The 19,106-nt window shown below is 40.8% G+C and overlaps 1 protein-coding gene across 2 annotated transcripts; it reads right to left on the bottom strand.

Moving 5' to 3' along the window:
* Window positions 1-1,224: 1,224 nt before the first annotated feature.
* Window positions 1,225-18,000, bottom strand: rn167 (E3 ubiquitin-protein ligase RNF167). Of its 2 annotated transcripts, none has more exons than NM_001165409.1 (10): window positions 17,762-18,000; window positions 16,492-16,651; window positions 16,306-16,386; window positions 5,842-5,985; window positions 5,591-5,678; window positions 5,283-5,373; window positions 4,506-4,611; window positions 4,210-4,303; window positions 3,890-3,970; window positions 1,225-3,790 (listed from the first exon to the last, which is right to left on the bottom strand). In NM_001165409.1, exons 2-10 carry the CDS (start codon window positions 16,588-16,590, stop codon window positions 3,363-3,365), a joined length of 1,212 nt encoding a protein of 403 aa, NP_001158881.1. In that variant the 5' UTR covers window positions 16,591-16,651; window positions 17,762-18,000; the 3' UTR covers window positions 1,225-3,362. The 2 variants fall into 2 exon arrangements, with proteins under 2 accessions (NP_001158881.1, XP_014052078.1); XM_014196603.2 differs by having other exon boundaries at window positions 1,226-3,790; window positions 17,522-17,772.
* Between the last annotated feature and the right edge of the window lie 1,106 nt (window positions 18,001-19,106).

Here is a 19,106-nt window from a genome sequence, read left to right as displayed (position 1 = left end):
GAAGTCCCAGAGGATGTGCGACCAGACAGGAGTGGGTTCAGCACCCTGATCCACGTTAAACCATACATCCTTGTATGATGATAATATACGGACATCCCCTGACTCGTCATTGACATCTGGCTGCTTAAGAGACATGAAATTAATTTGTGGTACAAAATAGTAATTTGACAAAACCAATGATAGACAGGGAAAAACAATACAAACAGTCTGAAACCATCATTTGTATTATACATGAATTACAGTACAAGTGTTTATTTCAGCTTTAAGTGGAACACAGGGTCCCCTAAAAACAGTGATGTTCTTGTAGCTAACATGTTTTTTATTCAGCACAAAGGCAAATACATTTGGTCACGTTCCTCCCTGTCCAGTTTTTAAGGGAACTCTTTGGAAACAAGCAAAAAAGATGAGATCAGTTAGAATAGTAAGTGAGAGACACAGGAGAGCGGGAAAGTGATGATCCAGGCATCATTTCCCACAACAGACAGTAAGAAATAACAGATATGTTGTATCAGGTATAATGAACATTGGAGGTTTTAGATCATTGGAGGTTATATATATGCTTTCACAGGCGTGATGTCAAACACTTTCTAAAGGGCAAGTGCACAACTGATTTGTGTGATGACTGTTTACTAGCTGAATGTCTTTTATAAATGGAGTTAAAGTGTGTGGGGGAGAGCCTTATTGAAATGAAAACACAGCCAGGGAACATATCATAGCCAGACTTGTTGAGCTATGCTCAATGTTAATTACCCTAAGGACTGTACTCTGAGGTATTTGCTTATAAATGAACCTGTGTCTCTTTGACACAGAATAGAAATGAGAGAGGCGTGGTGACTGGTCCAATCCATTGACCATAACCATTCATGGCTCAGTTCAATTCAACCAATGGAACTGCAGGACTGACTGCAGGGGGCTAGAAGCAAATTCATGCTGTCATTCAGTTATGGTACAGTATGAGTCACTAGTTTTGTAGTTGGTAATGATTTAGGACATTTATCATCAAAGAAATAGCCTATTTTTAGAATTATTCTGATTTCCATGACTGTTGTGAATCTTATGACAATTGTTCTTCATTTTCAAACTCAGCCAGGCAAGACACCATTCTTGCTAAACATGGTACTTTGGTGGAGGGAGAGGGGATATTTAAGTTAATTTACCGTATTCTAACTAATGTTGATAGGAAGTTGATTCCTGGCTGATAAAAACTCAAGACTTAAAACAGAAGCCCAAAATATGTAATTTATTTTTATGGGACCAACATAAAATGTCACAAGACTATATAAATCTTCAGCAGTGAGAAAGGAGGTTATGGAAAAGCAGCAGTCAAGGACTAACTGACAATGACAAAAAAGAAAGTTTTACATAAGACTTCAAACTTGGTCCCAATGGCATGAGCGCCACGGAAGCTTATAGCCAGTTCCATTACTCTTGTTACTAGCGTTTTGCTTGTGCTTAAAGGTACATTGACATAAGTCTTTCATCCAACATAAATGATTTCCAAAATGTTAAAAAAAATACATCTACAAATTACATTGTGGTATATGAACATTGATCATTTATCAGCAATAAAGATACATTCTGACTGAAATTAGGCACATTCTACTCAAAAGCTAAATCATACATCATGTCATATGGGAGATGTCAACATATAATTTGTCAACAAATAATTGCCATCCTAGGAATACTAGAATACGCAACGTACACAGACAATCAAGAAATTGCATACAGAAAGCAATAGATTCATAGCCGAGGTGGAGACCAACGTGAATATGTAACAATGTGTAAGTACTGGCATCCCCCTTCTGCTCTTTTCCAGAGAAAAAAAATGATCTAAACAGAGTGTATTTTGATGCATGGACATATGATCATATACATGGTTGCCTACCTTGTTCCTAAAGTGTGTACTGTGTATAAAAGGCTACACAGGAAGAAGAAAAAAAAAACACTGTTACATGAGTAATAGTCCCTTAAGATACACACTATTCTCCTAACAATAAATCTGTACTTCTACAGGTAGACAAAGGCTGATGTGAGGAGACTGACAAAACTGGAAAGAATTGTGCCGATGGTTTGTTATATTCTATAGTGTAATATTATGTTCATTCTGTATGAAAATAAAACAAGAATATCCATGAAGAATTCTGAAATGTAATTTCCATACAGAGTGAATATGTTCCTATTCCTGAGTTTGTTCAACTTCTTCAGAGAGCAGATGGAATCTCTTTTAGACGGAACCACATCACCAGTTTTCAAAAACAAAAACAGACAGAAAACAAAGAAATATTACAACATCATGAAGAACTCTGAACGATCTATCATAGAAGAGGTTGAAATAAAATTAAACTGGACAAATTCTGAACTTTTAAAAGGAGTAAAAGAAGTTAAAAGAAACAATGCTGGATAATAAAAATATATTACAGTGAAGTAAAAAAGAAATAATAATAATAATCTCCATTGGCATGCCCCGATTACTGGTCAATGATGCATAACAAATTAACAGTCCAAAAACTCCATAAACCCATCAGAGAGAGAAACACCCCATAGAGTAAACTATACTCCCACTTCACCAATATAATGAAAGAAACCAGTTACAGAGATGCATACAGTACAGTATACTACTAGCATGGGGAAAAGATCTTATTAATGAGACTGCAGCACTGTAGTTTCCTTTCAACTCAAGTTTCAAGTTTTAATGTCACATGCACAAGTACAGTGACATGCCTTTCTTTCAAACTCAAAACCCAACAATGCAATAACAATGTAATACTAGAATAAAAATGTTGAAGAAATATGAAGAACAACTGGTGGATGACTTGAGTCTACTCAATAACTACAAAAATAATCTCAGGTGGTTTATCTCCTTGTACAATATGTTCATTGAAGATAAGAATTTGGGGTATGTCAATTGTCAAATAGTGCATTGAAAAAATGTATTCGACTAAATACTGCTAGTTAAGATTGAGACTACCTGTCAGTTGATTCATTTTGTGCAAATCTTAAGTTTTAGGGATGGGTGAGTGGGTGGGGGGGTTATAGTTCACTGGCAAAGACTCAAAGCTAAATGTTGTAACTGATTTACTGTACTTATCAATGTGTGCCTCATGTTGAAGACAGAGCTGCTAAAACATAACAGAATCTTGGCTAAATATTAACATCTTAGAGCTAGCAACATTGAGTCTAAATTGGATAAAATATGTAAATCTGTCCTACGTAACCAAAGTGACAATAGTGTTCTAGAAAGTCTATGGCTGAGACAACTTCATAGCCACAACTCCATAAACCATTTAAAAACACCCTGCAGGGACAAGCCTGACCCTTTTCACCTAGCACAAAGTAATTTAATCTCAGCTCCCTCCAGGCTTTCAGACCCCCACTGCACCCCTAACAATGAGCTGGGCAGTGTCATCATCTGAGGGGTGGGAGTCCACCCCCTCTTCCTCAGTATCAGAGTCTGACTCCTCCTGAGGGGAGTAGTAGCCCTCGTACTCCAGGATGGGCGAGTCGCTGTGCCCGGGGGAGCCTAGGCACTGGGCGGTGGTTACCGTGGTGACAGTGGCAGAGTAGGCCCCTGGGTTGCCAGAAGGGGAGCCTGGGATGGAGGGGCGGAGCAGAGGGGTGCGCTCGGTGTCAGCTTCACCCTCTGCCCCCTCTTCGTCTGCACGAGGTGCCCCATCATCCTCAGACTCGGACTCAGAATACTCTGGATTAGGTCGGGTTACGCGTTGTTTACACACAGGGCAAGTTTTCTTAGTCCCTGTAAGCCAGGGGTCCACACACTTGCTGTGGTACGCTGAAGAGATGACAGAAATAAAACCGTTACCATATGGCCTTGGAACTGTGAGAACAACTTCTGAGTGAGACGGGGCCAAATGTGATCATTTGCAATTACCGTGTGAGCAAGGCAAAACTCGCAGTTTGTCACCCTCTTCATACTCATCCAGACAAATAGCACAGACATCATATTCATCACCTAGAATACAAATAAGATTGACATGTGACAGGTGGAAATACAATGCATTGTAATGCTACGTGTAATGTAATAATAACAGGAGCAGACAATCAATCAGATTACCCTTCTTGTTAATCAGGTTTCTCAACATTCCAGAGAAGAAATACTGTACTGCTGTTTCAAAGTGTTTTGCAACATCTTTGACTAGTTACACTGGTGACAGATTCTCATTTGAATGTGTGGAGGGACTCTCTCGTTACCTTTAGTGAACTTGTGAATGGGGATCCTCTTCAGCTGTTCCTTAGTCAGCCTATATTTCCTCATCCTTTTCCTGTACTGCACACAGCGCACAATCTAAACCAAGACAAGGCAGGGAATGAAGAGACACAGGCCACACCAAAATCTAAGGATTGAGAGTCACAGTGCTTTTTAATATGCGAATACAATTATTGAATTCCATTCCTTTAGGATGTATGAAATGAATATTTAACTATTCAAATTGTGAAATCAATTCCCCATTCATAGCAAAATGAGTCTGTTTCCTAAAGGCACTTACCAGGATGACAACCATCACAAGGATGATCATGCCCACTATTCCAGTGAAGGGGATGAGATAGTATGAGAGTGGGAAGGCAAACTCCGGCTTGAGGATCACATAGGCCCTGCATACCAAATACAGCACCATCAGCATTAGTATGGGGGTATTGTTCAGAACAGCGACCACCTCCGGATCACAAATCTGTATGGCTAAGAGGGACAGCAGTGCCAGACTCAACACCATCTCCAACATAGTGATGACGTCCACATAGGACCAGCCAATCTCACTTTATTCCTAGTTATATGTACGTATCTACCTCAATTACCTTGTACATCGATTCGGCACGGGTACTCCTTGTATAATACCAAGTTATCGTTACTCATTGTGTATCTGCTATTACATGTTTTACTTTTCTATTATTTCTCTATTTTCTTTCTCTCTGTATTGTTGGGACGGGCCCATAAGTAAGCATTTAACTGTCAGTCCACACCTGTTGTTTACGAAGCACGTGACAAATATAATTGAGTGCAAAGATGTGAAGAATATGACTGAATCTCAGCGCAAATCTAATCAATAAAGGTCCGGTCTTCACTATGGTGCAAGACCATGAACAAATATCCAATAAAAGACCCTGTTGAATGGTTACATAAGCAATCATAACCCCTCAACAGACAGTTAAGTCATACCTCCATCTAACATTGTGACTAGGGGTAGAAATCACCAATTAATCACCAATTAACAGCTTGTCATGGAAGTTGAGTTTGACAAAAATAAAAACGTCACAATGGTACTCACCCTTGTTCAGGAATGATGAAGGTCCGGAGAATTTGGGAGGCGTAGTAGCTGGTGAATACTGAGGGGATCTCAATCTCCTCTGCAATAGTTTCTACACACAAACAAACAAAAAGGGGGGCACTGCCACTCAGCATTACCAATGTATTTAATTATTAGGATGATACTGGTTAATAAAGACTACTTGAGACTTTGAGGAGAGAGAAGACAAATCAAGCAACCTGGTTAAGTAAACATTGTACTAACAGAACTGATTCTGTAAGAAATGGATAAAGGCAGCTTAGAGAAGGTGATGATTGTAGGATCCTCACCATTGCTGTAGTTCATGTTGAGTAGAGTCTCTGAGTACATGTTGTGAACAATGGCTGCACTGAATCCAGCTTGCTGTGCATGCAGCACCTGCGTTGAATACAGAACCATCATTTACATTGTAATAATTGAAAACACTAGGCGCAGTGTGATTTTACACTGAATATGTTGCCATAGATAATCTGTTGAATTCAAATGTAATTGCAACACCTTATATCCTAAGCAACCCAACAGCATAGCAACACACACCAACCTTGATATCAAAATTGCAGTCATAGCGTCGGATGAGGACTATGTAGTTAGTAGTGGTCGTGTTGGGATCACTAGATGTGGGCCGTGGTGGTGGAGGTTCTATCGGAGTGCAGCCGTTGAGTGGTCGTGACTCTACTAACACACCCTTGGAGAGAGAGAAAGGAGGTTTCTGCTGATGTTTGCAATGGATCAAAGGACATGTTGCTCCTGTATTCACTCTTCCATTACCCTTCTCTCACATTAGTGTTGCATGGTATACGGAAACGTCTGTACTTTTTCGATACTAGAACCTGAAAACGGTTCGGTACTACACCCCAACCTGAGTACTCCGTTCTGCCACCTCAGGTCTCTTGGGCCTCCTACCCATACGGGAGGGCAGCTCCCGCTCAGCCCAGTCCAAGCTCTTCTCTGTCCTGCCATCCCAATGGTGGAACCAGCTTCCCCCTGAAGCTAGGTCATCAGAGCCCCTGCCCATCTTCCGAAAACATCTGAAACCCTATGTTAAATAATCCCACAGCACCCCCCTTCTCACCCTGACCCTCACAAAAAAACAAGGAAAAAATGCCTTTTGTGAACTAACACTTGACCTTTAAATTGAGGGAAAATGTACTTACTATAACTGTGAGTTGTGGTGGTCCCACCTAGCATTCTTAAGATGAATGCACCAACTAAGTCGCTCTGGATAAGAGCATCTGCTAAATGACTAAAATGTAAATGTACTAGAATTTGTTTTTACTTTCGGTACTTCTGTGAAATGTGTCTCACGGATCAAGTCTGTTGAGCGAAGCCGATGTCCCCCTTAAAATAAAATCTTTTGGTATTTCTTTCATTAATGAATTGTTGACATAGTCCCAAAATGTTTCGCATGTTAGCAATCAAGTTTAAGATATATTTTTTTAGCTGATATGGGAGCAAAGACATTGAAGAAGCATATCAAAGTTGGAATAATGTTTTAAGTCACACCGGAAAGTTTAAGAATATTTGCCGGGGCATATTATTTCACATGGCAATGTGGGATGCTAAAAGGCTAGCTAGCTTGCAATGTTTAGCCAACTTGCTAGCAAGGGAAGAAAAGAAGGCAAGAGACTCTTATTTTGCTTTCACAACAAATGAGAAGACAACAAGAACACCTCTGTCACCCCCTTGTGAATGATGCTATTTGGGAGTATGGACTGATGAGATATCATGTAACAAAAGGTGCATGACTCCACCCAGCGCACGTACAACTCTACGAACATTAAGTGTGTAGAAACCTTTATACCGTGCCTGCATCATATGCTACCTCACCACTCATACAGCACAGAAGTTAACACACTTGAATAATGCGACACGGCATGTAAAAACTGTTAATTACTGTTCGCAAAACAACATCCATAATGGCAAGAACACTTGATAATGCAAGAAGATACCAGTAGCTTCCAGCTTTGTAAACTAACTTTCCTTGCTAGCTTACAGCTGAAGCGAATATCAATTAACTACCCTAGTACTTTGTGATAATATGCTAACCATAATGCAAAATATGCTGATTTCATAATGTTTGTGCCATTCACTTAAAATTGGTCTCTCTCTCACGTCTCTCCGAAAGATGATTTATTGCCACAGTGAAACTGTGTATGAATCACTGAGGTATAATAAGAACTGGAGACTGACTCTAAAATGTCTGAGCGCTGTTTTCAAGGTAATCTACTCATGTTTGTATACGCCGATTCATGGACCGTCTATATCCAGGTTACATTTGGTTTACATAGACCAACATCACCTGCACACTAGCACTCAGGGTGCACAGGGAGCAGCGACACAACATGGCAGACATTGGGATGAATATAAAACGTTAGGATCTGTGGCTGAGTGATGAAAAAGACCTGGCCTTATTTGAATAATCCAATGGCTGTTTTGTGAACAAAGGTGTTGACTAAAGTGTCTTATTAGGAAATTTCTAATCTGACTTCTCTATTTGGCCAACTATGGAAATTGTTTTTCTGGGCCGGGTGCTTAAACTGCAGTAAAATAAAATAAATCCCATATGGTCCCATGAAATAAACTTCAGTTAGTGCTAAATACGGCTGCTAGAATCCTGACTAGAACCCAAAAATGTGATCATATTACTCCAGTGTTAGCCTCCCTACACTGGCTTCCTGTTAAAGGCAAAGGCTTATTTCAAGGTTTTACTGCTAACCTACAAAGCATTACATGGGCTTGCTCCTACCTATCTTTCGGATTTGGTCCTGCCGTACATACCTACACGTACGCTACGGTCACAAGACGCAGGCCTCCTAATTGTCCCTAGAATTTCTAAGCAAACAGCTGGAGGCAGGGCTTTCTCCTATAGAGCTCCATTTTTATGGAATAGTCTGCCTACCCATGTGAGAGTTGCAGACTCAGTCTCAACCTTTAAGTCTTTACTGAAAACTCATCTCTTCAGTGGGTCCTATGATTGAGTGTAGTCTGGCCCAGGAGTGTGAAGGTGAACGGAAAGGCTCTGGAGCAACGAACTGCCCTTGCTGTCTCTGCCTGGCCAGTTCCCCTCTCTCCACTGGGATTCTCTACCTCTAACGCTATTACAGGGGCTGAGTCACAGGCTTATTGGTGTTCTTCCATGCCGTCCCTAGGAGGGGTGCGTCACTTGAGTGGGTTGAGTCACTGACGTGGTCTTCCTGTCTGGGTTGGCGCCCCCCCCCCCCTTGGGTTGTGCCGCGGCGGAGATCTTTGTGGGCTATACTCGGCCTTGTCTCAGGATGGTAAGTTGGTGGTTGGAGACATCCCTCTAGTGGTGTGGGGGCTGTGCTTTGGCAAAGTGGGTGGGGTTATATCCTTCCTGTTTGGCACTGTCCGGGGGTATTGTCGGATGGGGCCACAGTGTCTCCTGACCCCTCCTGTCTCAGCCTCCAGTATTTATGCTGCAGTAGTTTATGTGTCGGGGGGCTAGGGTCAGTCTGTTATATCTGGAGTATTTCTCCTGTCTTATCCGGTGTCCTGTGTGAATTTAAGTATGCTCTCTCTCTCCCTCTCTTTCTCTCTGAGGACCTGAGCCCTAGGACCATGTCTCAGGACTACCTGACATGATGACTCCTTGCTGTCCACCTGGCTGTGCTGCTGCTCCAGTTTGAACTGTTCTGCCTGCGGCTATGGAACCCTGACCTGTTCACCGGATGTGCTACCTGTCCCAGACCTGCTGTTTTCAACTCTCTAGAGACAGCAGGAGCGGTAGAGATACTCTCAATGATCGGCTATGAAAAGCCAACTGACATTTACTCTTGAGGTGCTGACTTGTTGCACCCTCAACAACTACTGTTTTTATTATTATTTGACCATGCTGGTCATTTATGAACATTTGAACATCTTGGCCATGTTCGGTTATAATCTCCACCCGGCACAGCCAGAAGAGGACTGGCCACCCCTCATAGCCTGGTTCCTCTCTAGGTTTCTTCCTAGGGAGTTTTCCCTAGCCACCGTGCTTCTACACCTGCATTGCTTGCTGTTTGGGGTTTTAGGCTGGGTTTCTATACAGCACTTTGAGATATCAGCTGATGTAAGAAGGGCTATATAAATACATTTGATTTGAAATAAGGCAAAACAAGCCCAATAACTCAATGCATGCACACACTCCTATTGAATATGCATTCACCTGTATAGGTATATGCAAATTTCTTGTTAACAAACTCTAGTTTTGGCAAGTCGGGTAGGATATCTACTTTGTAATGACAAGTACACGTTCCAACAATTGTTTACAGACAGATTATTTCCCTGTATCACAATTCCAGTGGGTCAAAAGTTTAAATAAACTAAGTTGACTGTGCCTTTAAACAGCTTGGAAAATTCCATGTCATGGCTTTAGAAGCTTCGATTAGGCTAATTGACATAATTTGAGTCAATTGAAGGTGTACTTGAGGATTTATTTCAAGGCCTACCTTCAAACTCAGTGCCTCTTTGCTTGACATCATGGGAAAACCAAAAGAAATCAGCCAAAAAAACTCAGAAAAAAATCTCCACAAGTCTGGCTCATCATTGGGAGCAATTTCCAAAGGCCTGAAGGTACCAAATTCATTTGTGCAAACAATACAACGCAAGTATAAACACCATGTGACCACGCAGCCGTCATACCGCTCAGGAAGGTGACGCGTTCTGTCTCCTAGAAATGAACGTACTTTGCTGCAAAAAGTGCAAATCAATCCCAGAACAACAGCAAAGGACCTTGTGAAGATGCTGAAGGAAACAGGTACAAAAATATCTACAGTTGAAGTCAGAAGTTTACATACACTTTAGCCAAATACCTTTACATTCAGTTTTTCACAATTCCTGACATTTAATCCTAATAAAAATTCTCTGTCTTAGGTCAGTTAGGATCACCACTTTATTTTAAGAATGTGAAATGTCAGAATAGTGGAGAAAATTATTTATTTCAGCTTTTATTCCTTTCATCACATTCCCAGTGGTTCAGAAGTTTAAATACCGTAATTTCCGGACTATTAAGCGCACCTGAATATAAGCCACACCCACTGAATTTAATTTTTATTTTGAACATAAATAAGCCGCACATGTCTATAAGCCGCAGGTGCCTACCGGTACATTGAAACAAATTAACTTTACACAGGCTTTAACGAAACACGGTTTGTAACAAAAATAAATAGGCTTTAACGAAACACGGCTTGTAAAAAAAAATTAGCAGTAAGCTTTAGTTGTCTTTTTGCACTGAGTCAATTCCTCACGCTGCTGTTTCCAACGTCTTATCATCGACTCATTAAGACCAAGCTCCCGTGCAGCAGCTCTATTTCCTTTTCCAACAACCAGATCAATCGCCTTCAACTTCAAAGCTGCATCATATGCATTTCTCCGTGTCTTTGCCATGAGGGTGACAAAATGACTATCGTAATCAGAATGATGGGAAGTTTGAGAGCGCTCGATTTAATATAAACAGTAAACAAAAAAGTTGTTTGACCTTAACCCGTTCGGCAAATTCATTGGTCTAATGAAAGCTTCCACAAGCGTAAAACAAGTCCTATATCAACATAACCTGAAAGGCCGCTCAGCAAGGAAGAAGCCACTGCTCCAAAACCGCTATAGAAAAGCCAGACCACAGTTTGCAACTGCACATGGTGACAAAGATCGTACTTTTTGGAGAAATGTCCTCTGGTCTGATGAAACAAATATAGAACTGTTTAGCCATAATGACCATCGTTATGTTTGGAGAAAAAAGGAGGATGCTTGCAAGCCGAAGAACACCATCCAAACCTTGAAGCACGGAGGGTGGCAGTATCATGTTGTGGGGGTGCTTTGCTGCAGGAGGGACTGGTGCACTTCACAAAATAGATGACATCATGAGGGAGGGAAATTATGTGGATATATTGAAGCAACATCTCAAGACATCAGTCACGAAGTTAAAGCTTGGTCGCAAATGGGTCTTCCAAATGGACAATGACCACAAGCATACTTCCAAAGTTGTGGCAAAATGGATTAAGGACAAAGTCAAGGTATTGGAGTGGCCATCACAAAGCCCTGACCACAATCCTATAGAAAATTTGTGGGCAGAACTGAAAAAGCGTGTGCGAGCAAGGAGGCCTACAAACCTGACTCAAGTTCCACCAGCTCTGTCAGGAGGAATGGGCCAAAATTCACCCAACTTATTGTGGGAAGCTTGTGGAAGGCTACCCGAAACGTTTGACCCAAGTTAAACAATTTAAAGGAAACGCTACCAAATACTAATTGAGTGTAAGTAAGCTTCTGACCCACTGGGAATGTGATGAAAGCAATAAAAGCTGAAATAAATCACTCTACTATTATTCTGACATATCACATTCTTAAAATAAAGTGGTGATCCTAACTGACAAGACTAAATGTCAGGAATTGTGAAAAACTCAGTGTAAATGTATTTGGCTAAGGTGTATGTAAACTTCCGACTTCAACTGTAAGTATTCAGACCCTTTACTCAGTAGTTTGTTGAAGCACCTTTGGCAGTGATTACAGCCTCGAGTCTTCATGGTTAAGACGCTACAAGGTTGATACACCTATATTTGGGGAGTTTCTCCCATTCTCTGCCGATCGACTGTAGCTCTGTCAGGTTGGATGGGGAGCGTCGCTGCACAGCTATTTTCAGGTCTCTCCAGAGATATTCGATCGGTTTCAAGTCCAGGCTCTGGCTGGGTCCCTCAAGGATATTCAGGGACTTGTCCTGAAGCCACTCCTGTGTTGTCTTGGCTGTGTGTTTAGGGTCGTTCTCCTGTTGGAAGGTGAACCTTTGCCCCAGTCTGAGGTCCCTTTTTTATTTAACCTTTATTTAACTAGGCAAGTCAGTTAAGCCGTCACCATGCTTCAAGGTAGGGATGGTGCAAGGTTTCCTCCAGACATGAAGCTTGGCATTTAGGCCATAGAGTTCAATCTTGGTTTCATCAGACCAGAGAATCTTGTTTCTCATGGTCTGAGAGTCCTTTAGGTGCCTTTGGCCAACTCCAAGCGGGCTGTCATGTGCCTTTTACTGAGGAGAGGCTTCCGTCTGGCCACTCTACCATAAACGCCTGATTGGTGGAGTGCTGCAGAGATGATTGTCCTTCTGGAAGGTTCTCCCATCTCCACAGAGGAACTCTGGAGCTCTACCAGAGTGACCATTGGGTTCTTGGTTACCTCCCTGACCAAGGCCCTTCTCCCCCGATTGCTCAGTTTGGCCGGGCAGCCAGCTCTAGGAAGAGTCTTGATGGTTCCAAACTCCTTCCATTTAAGAATAATGGAGGCCACTGTGTTCTTGGGGACCATCAATACTGCAGAAATGTTTTGGTACCCTTCCCAAGATCTGTGTCTTGACACAATCCTGTCTCGGAGCTCTACGGAAAATTCCTTCCACCTCATGGCTTGGTTTTTGCTCTGACATGCAGTGTCAACTGTGGGACCTTATATAGACAAGTGTGTGCCTTTCCAAATCATGTCCAATCAATATAATTTACCACAGACGCCAATCAAGTTGAAGAAACATCTCAAGGATGATCAATGGAAACAGGATGTACCTGAGCTCAATTTCGAGTTTCATAGCAAAGGGTCTGAATATTTATGTAAATAAGGTATGTTTTTATTTTTTATACATTTGCAAAAAAAACAACCTGTTTTCACATTGTCATTATGGGGCATTGTGTGTAGATTGATGAGGATTTTTTGTATTTAATCCATTTTAGAACAAGGCTGTAATGTAACAAAATGTGGAAAAAGTCAAGGGCTCTGAATTAGACGTCGACCGATTATGATTTTTCAACGGCCGATACATGGAGGTCCAAAAAAAACGATACCAATTAATCGGCCGATTTTATATATGTGTAATAATACAACAATTTTAACTTAATATAATACAGCAATAAAATCTATTTAGTCACAAATAAATAATGAAACATGTTCAATTTGGTTTAAATAATGCAAAAACAAAGTGTTGGAGACCAAAGTAAAAGTGCAATATGTGCCATGTAAAAAAGCTTACGTTTAAGTTCCTTGCTCAGAACATGAGAACATATGAAAGCTGGTGGTTCCTTTTAACATGAGTCTTCAATATTCCCAGGTAAGAAGTTTTAGGTTGTAGTTATTATAGGACTATTTCTCTCTATACGATTTGTATTTCATATACCTTTGACTATTGGATGTTCTAATAGGTACTTTAGTATTGCCAGCCTAATCTCAGGAGTTGATAGGCTTGAAGTCATAAAGAGCGCAATGCTTGAAGCATTGCGAAGAGCTGCTGGCAAACGCAGTAAAGTGCTGTTTGAATGAATGCTTACGAGCCTGCTGCTGCCTACCACCGCTCAGTCAGACTTCTCTATTAAATCATAGACTTAATTATAATATAATAACACACAGAAATACGAGCCTTAGGTCATTAAAATGGTCAAATCCGGAAACTATAATTTCGAAAACAAAAAATGTATTCTTTCAGTGAAATACGGAACCGTTCTGTATTTTATCTAACAGGTGGCATCCATAAGTCTAAATATTGCTGTTACATTGCACAACCTTCAATGTTATGTCATAATTATGTACAATTCTGGCAAATTAGTTCGCAACAAGCCAGGCGGCCCAAACTGTTGCATATACCCTGACTCTGCGTGCAATGAACGTAAGAGAAGTGACACAATTTCCCTAGTTTAATATTGCCTGCTAACATGAATTTCTTTTAGCTAAATATGCAGATTTAAAAAAATACACTTCTGTGTATTGATTTTAAGAAAGGCATTGATGTTTATGGTTAGGTACATTCGTGCAACGTTTGTGCTTTTTTCGCAAATGCGCTTTTATTAACCTCTTACGACACCAATCGCATAGGGGGCAGTATTATCACTTTCGGATAAAATACGTGCCCATATTAAACTGCCTCCTACTCAAACTCAGAAGCAAGGATATGCATATTATTAGTTGATTTGGATAGAAAACATTCTGAAGTTTCTAAAACGGTTTGAATGATGTCTGTGAATATAACAGAACTCATATGGCAGGCAAAAACTTGAGAAAAATCCTACCAGGAAGTGGAAATCTGATGTGTGGAATCTTTCCAAGTCATTGCCTATCTAACACACAGTGACAAAGGATTAATTTAGCACTTCCTAAGGCTTCCACTAGATGTCAACAGTGTTTAGAACCTTGTTTCAGCCTTTTGCAGTGAACAGAGAGCGAACAAGAAGGCTGGGAAGTTATTGACTCAGGGAAGGACATCATTCATGTGAGGAGGTAGCTGTGTTCCATAATGTTTTTCTTGACATTGGAATCGTCCGGTTGGAATATTATTGAAGTTTGACGTTAAAAGGGCCCTAAAGATTGATGCTTTACAACGTTTGACATGTTTGAACGAACGTAAATATAACTTTTTTTGACTTTTCGTCGTGACATTTTCCGCGCGCTTCCTACATTTGGAGTAGCTAACTGAACGCGCAAACAACAAGGAGCTATTTGGACATAAATTATGGACTTTATCGAACAATACAACATTTATTGTGGACCTGGGATTCCTGGAAGTGCCTTCTGATGAAGATCATCAAAGGTAAGTGAATATTTCTAATGCTATTTATGATTTTAGATGACTCCAAAATGGCGGGTATCTGTATTGCCTAATGTCTTTTTCTGAGCGCAGTACTCAGATTATTGCAAAGTGTACTTTCCCCGTGAAGCTTTTTTTAAATCTGTCACAGCGTTTGCATAAAGGAGATGTTCATCTATAATTCTTTGAATAACAGTTTAATATTTTATCAATGTTTATGATGAGTATTTTTGTAATATATTTTTGGATATAAATATGAACTTTATCGAACAAAAAATGATGAAGATCGGCAAAGGTTAGTGCTTCATTTAGCTGTGTTTTGGGTTTTTGTGATGCATCTAGTTGCTTGGAAAATGGCTGTGTGGTTATTTTTGTCGATGTACTCTCCTAACATAATCTAATGTTTTTCTTTCGCTGTAAAGCCTTTTTGAAATCGGACAACGTGGTTCGATTCAGGAGAAGTGCATCTTTAAAATGGTGTAAAATAGTCGTATGTTTGAGAAATATAAATGATTAGATTTGTGGTTTTGAATTTGGCGCTCTGATTTTTCACTGGCTATTGTCAAACTCGGTGTCGTATGAAGTTTTAAATCATCCCCCGTTTGGCAAAGTTGGCTGTCTTTGTTAGGAAGAAATAGTCTTCACACAGTTCGCAACGAGCCAGGCGGCCCAAACTGCTGCATATACCCTGACTCTGTTGCACAGAACGCAAGAGAAGTGACACAATTTCCCTAGTTAAAAGAAATTCATGTTAGCAGGCAATATTAACTAAATATGCAGGTTTAAAAAATATATACTTGTGTATTGATTTTAAGAAAGGCGTTGATGTTTATGGTTAGGTACACCTTGGTGCAACGACAGTTCTCTTTTCGCGAATGCTCTTGTTAAATCACCCATTTGGCGAAGTAGGCTGTGATTCAATGATAAATTAACAGGCACCGCATCGATTATATGCAACGCAGGGCAAGCTAGATAAACTAGTAATATCATCAACCATGTGTAGTTAACTAGTGATTATGTTAAGATTGATTGTTTTTTACAAGATACATTTAATGCTAGCTAGCACCTTACCTTGGCTCCTTGCTGCACTCGCATAACAGGTGGTCAGCCTGCCATGCAGTCTCCTCGATGAGTGCAATGTCATCGGCCATGATCAGTGTCCAAAAATGCTGATTACCGATAGTTATGAAAACTTGAAATCGGCCCTAATTAATCGGCCATTCCGATTAATCGGCCGACCTCTAGTCTGAATACTTTACGTACATGGCTGTCTCTGAAAAATGTTGACGCAAAAATGTAAAGTGTAATGATATTGAACTCAAAAGATGCCTAATGATTGAATAGAGCAGTAGCTGAGTTTCTGTCTGGATCAAGTGCCATTCTATTATTTTGGCTAATATGCCTTCTTTTTCCATGGTATCGTTTTGGTATTAAGTATTTTGATATTAAACCTTACTCACTACTCACCATAAGTCCTTCTTTGGGTAGTGATGATCCAAAAAAGGCAGGCAGGTCCTCAAACAACATGTTGGTCATATTGCTGTAATGCTACCAGATAGAGACACAAGTGTTCAAATCAATGCCAGTACACTGAGATCACATGTAAATCCACAACAAACTTGATCACACAGTTCAACAATCATGAGGACTCACAGCATAGATGTATGCATGCGCAGGTAAGGGAGCCAGTGTGCAGCACAGCGCCAGAGTGAGAACGCCCAGTCGGGCACCCATGCACCACAGACCCAACATCCTGCCTCACAGTCTGTCTGGAGAATGGGATGAGTAGAGCCAGGAAGCTGGGAAGTTCAGCCTGGAGAGTGGAAGAGGCAAATCTCATACATCGATTAATCAATTGCATAATAACAAATGATTCCAACACCAAACCAAATAAACAAGGGTGGAATTGCGGCCTGCATTTCGGGGCGTTCTTGCATTTGCAGGAACCCCTCTTTATACTTCTATTGGTACATTGTTAAACTAACAGAGGTGCTCCAGTACAGTACGTGGCGTTAATGCACAATAACGTTGGATGTCAGTCGCCGATAAAGCCTATAGAAGGGCCGGGGCGACAATGGTATCTAGCTAGCCGTACATCGGCAGACAGTGTCCTTCGTCCCCGCCTGTCGGGCACTGTTTTCCCGCAGTTCTGTTAAAGTGTGCCAGCTAGTCCGGTACACAGCTGGCGGGAACGACACCGTGTGCTAGGTAGCAAACACATCGTGTAGCCCCAGCCTCCCGCGCAAGCCGTAGACAATAACCGCTCCCGACTGTCAGGCACGGTTTTCTCCGGTACACAACAGGCGATAGCTAACGGTGTCGCGAACTAGCAAGCTAGCCATCGTCCCATGACGGGGAAAGTCCACAATACAGGAACGCCCAGAATTGCGGGCTGCAATTGCACGCTGTTGAAATAAACGAACACACTTTCACGGTATAATATTTTTTACGATCAATGGTGCCTGTATATAAAACGCAAATAGCTATTTCGCGTTCCCAGCTAAGTTAGCAAATAGCGAAAACACGTTAAATTGTAATCAATGGGGGGGAAAACATTCGGTCTGGTGGACAAAACGATTATGTTCGGTAACAACTCAGCTAGTTAAAGTTAGTTAGCTGATAAGCTGACGTTAGCTCGCTAGCCGGGTGTGCTAAGACAACAACAAACACGAATTTGACTTACCACGGATAGATAGCTATGTTTACATTAGTTAGCTATAATCTCAGCTAAGATATTTTAACGTTAGCTAGCTAGCGATCTTAAAACTACGGTACTTTATGTCAGGTTGATCATCACTGACTGTCCGATCAACTGATCAGATCAATATCAATAATCGGAAGTAAAACATATCTAGTTAGCTATCTGGGGAGAAGTGGTGTGACAATTGAGTTATAAAATAAAGTGGTATGATCCTTCTTGTACCAGTCCAGTGCCTTGTTGTTTTGTCCTCTCCTTCCCGGTTCCAGAGGCTAGATTTAGCTAACTAATTTAACTAGTTAACAGCTTAGAATTTGTAGAAGACTCAAGTAGCTAACGGTGTATGCCACAGCTAGCAAACTAAAGTATAATTGGAAAGATAACTAGATACGTTATAATAGTGTATAACTATATTGTTTGGTGTCTAAAGCCACTCTTATGAAAATGCTATGCTAAAGACTAATGCATTTCCTGTATAATAATATCCTGCCGCTAGGAGAACGGTCACAGATAGAAAAATGAGCCAGAAGTTTCACCGGATGTATAAATCTGAAGCATCCGGTTGGTGGTTTCGCTCCCCACCAAATATGGCGATGAGAGGAAGCCCATTGACGGAGTTTGGCCAACATTCTGCAATTTCTTTTACATCGATGAAACGTTTGATCTCAATACCGTTTTCTGTTCCCAGAACTAGAATATGTTACGAACAGACTTTATCATTTGCCAAATTGTTTAATTGCGTTGTTTAGAAGGAGTGCAAGGGCCAATTGAGTTATTACACACGCACACTTCACAGTAGGCGTTCTCTAAAGGAAATATGCAACGACATGCTAGAACGCGCCAATCGGATCTCGTTACATCGTGCTTGGCTCTTGCTTGTTCTGCCTACTATGATTAATTTGGTCCCATTCGAAACGCAAGTCGGTGGTCTATCTTGGGTTAGTTATACACATCTTTGGAATGGTAATCTGTTTTTCTTCTTCTTCTTCTGTGTTTTTTAAAGGTGCACTATGAAGAAATCGTTCCGCCATTTCCTGGTTGCTAAAATTTCTGCCAAAACAAGCAGGTATTAAACCGGTGTGAAATATATTTTCCATAACCAAAAATATTGTATTTTCAGCAGTTTGAAGCTGGTGTACAAAACCGAAAGTAAAAGATACAAGCATAGAATTAATGCACATATAACAGATCTAGCACTTAGACTTGCTTTCAATGAACATGACAGATCTATAACTTATTTCTATGTGAATTTGGTAGGGTCAACCAAGCAGTTACATATTGCAGCTTTAAATGGAGGTTGGCAACCTAAAGGTGCATTGCCACCACCAACTGGAGATGAGTGTAAATATATTTCACTTTGTGATGGAAAAGGGAAAGAAATTACCCTGCCAACTAACCCGTCACTTATAAAATAAAAACCTGCCACCCCATTCCACTACTTTCTGAATCTACCCCAGGCCAACAGCCTAGGAGGATGGGACACCACCATTCAACACTCCCTGTAATCCTCTGCAGTAAAATCTGAAGTACTTCTCTGCAGCTTCCACTACGCAACTATTGTCAGTGATTT

Source organism: Salmo salar, chromosome ssa04 (genome assembly GCF_905237065.1).
Source record: "Salmo salar chromosome ssa04, Ssal_v3.1, whole genome shotgun sequence".
In the NCBI taxonomy this organism is placed as follows: Eukaryota; Metazoa; Chordata; class Actinopteri; order Salmoniformes; family Salmonidae; genus Salmo; species Salmo salar.
The sequence above is the reverse complement of the archived record's forward strand: the minus strand, read 5'-3'. Positions and strand labels throughout refer to the sequence as shown.

What these genes read in the sequence shown, in the direction of transcription:
- rn167 (NM_001165409.1), bottom strand. Translation starts at nt 16,590, where the DNA reads ATGTTGGGTCTGTGGTGCATGGGTGCCCGACTGGGCGTTCTCACTCTG. An exon ending in CATTCACAAGTTCACTAAAG is followed by an intron (nt 3,971 to 4,209) that starts GTAACGAGAGAG and finishes TTTGTATTCTAG; the next exon opens with GTGATGAATATGATGTCTGT. An exon ending in AGTTTTGCCTTGCTCACACG is followed by an intron (nt 3,791 to 3,889) that starts GTAATTGCAAAT and finishes TCATCTCTTCAG; the next exon opens with CGTACCACAGCAAGTGTGTG.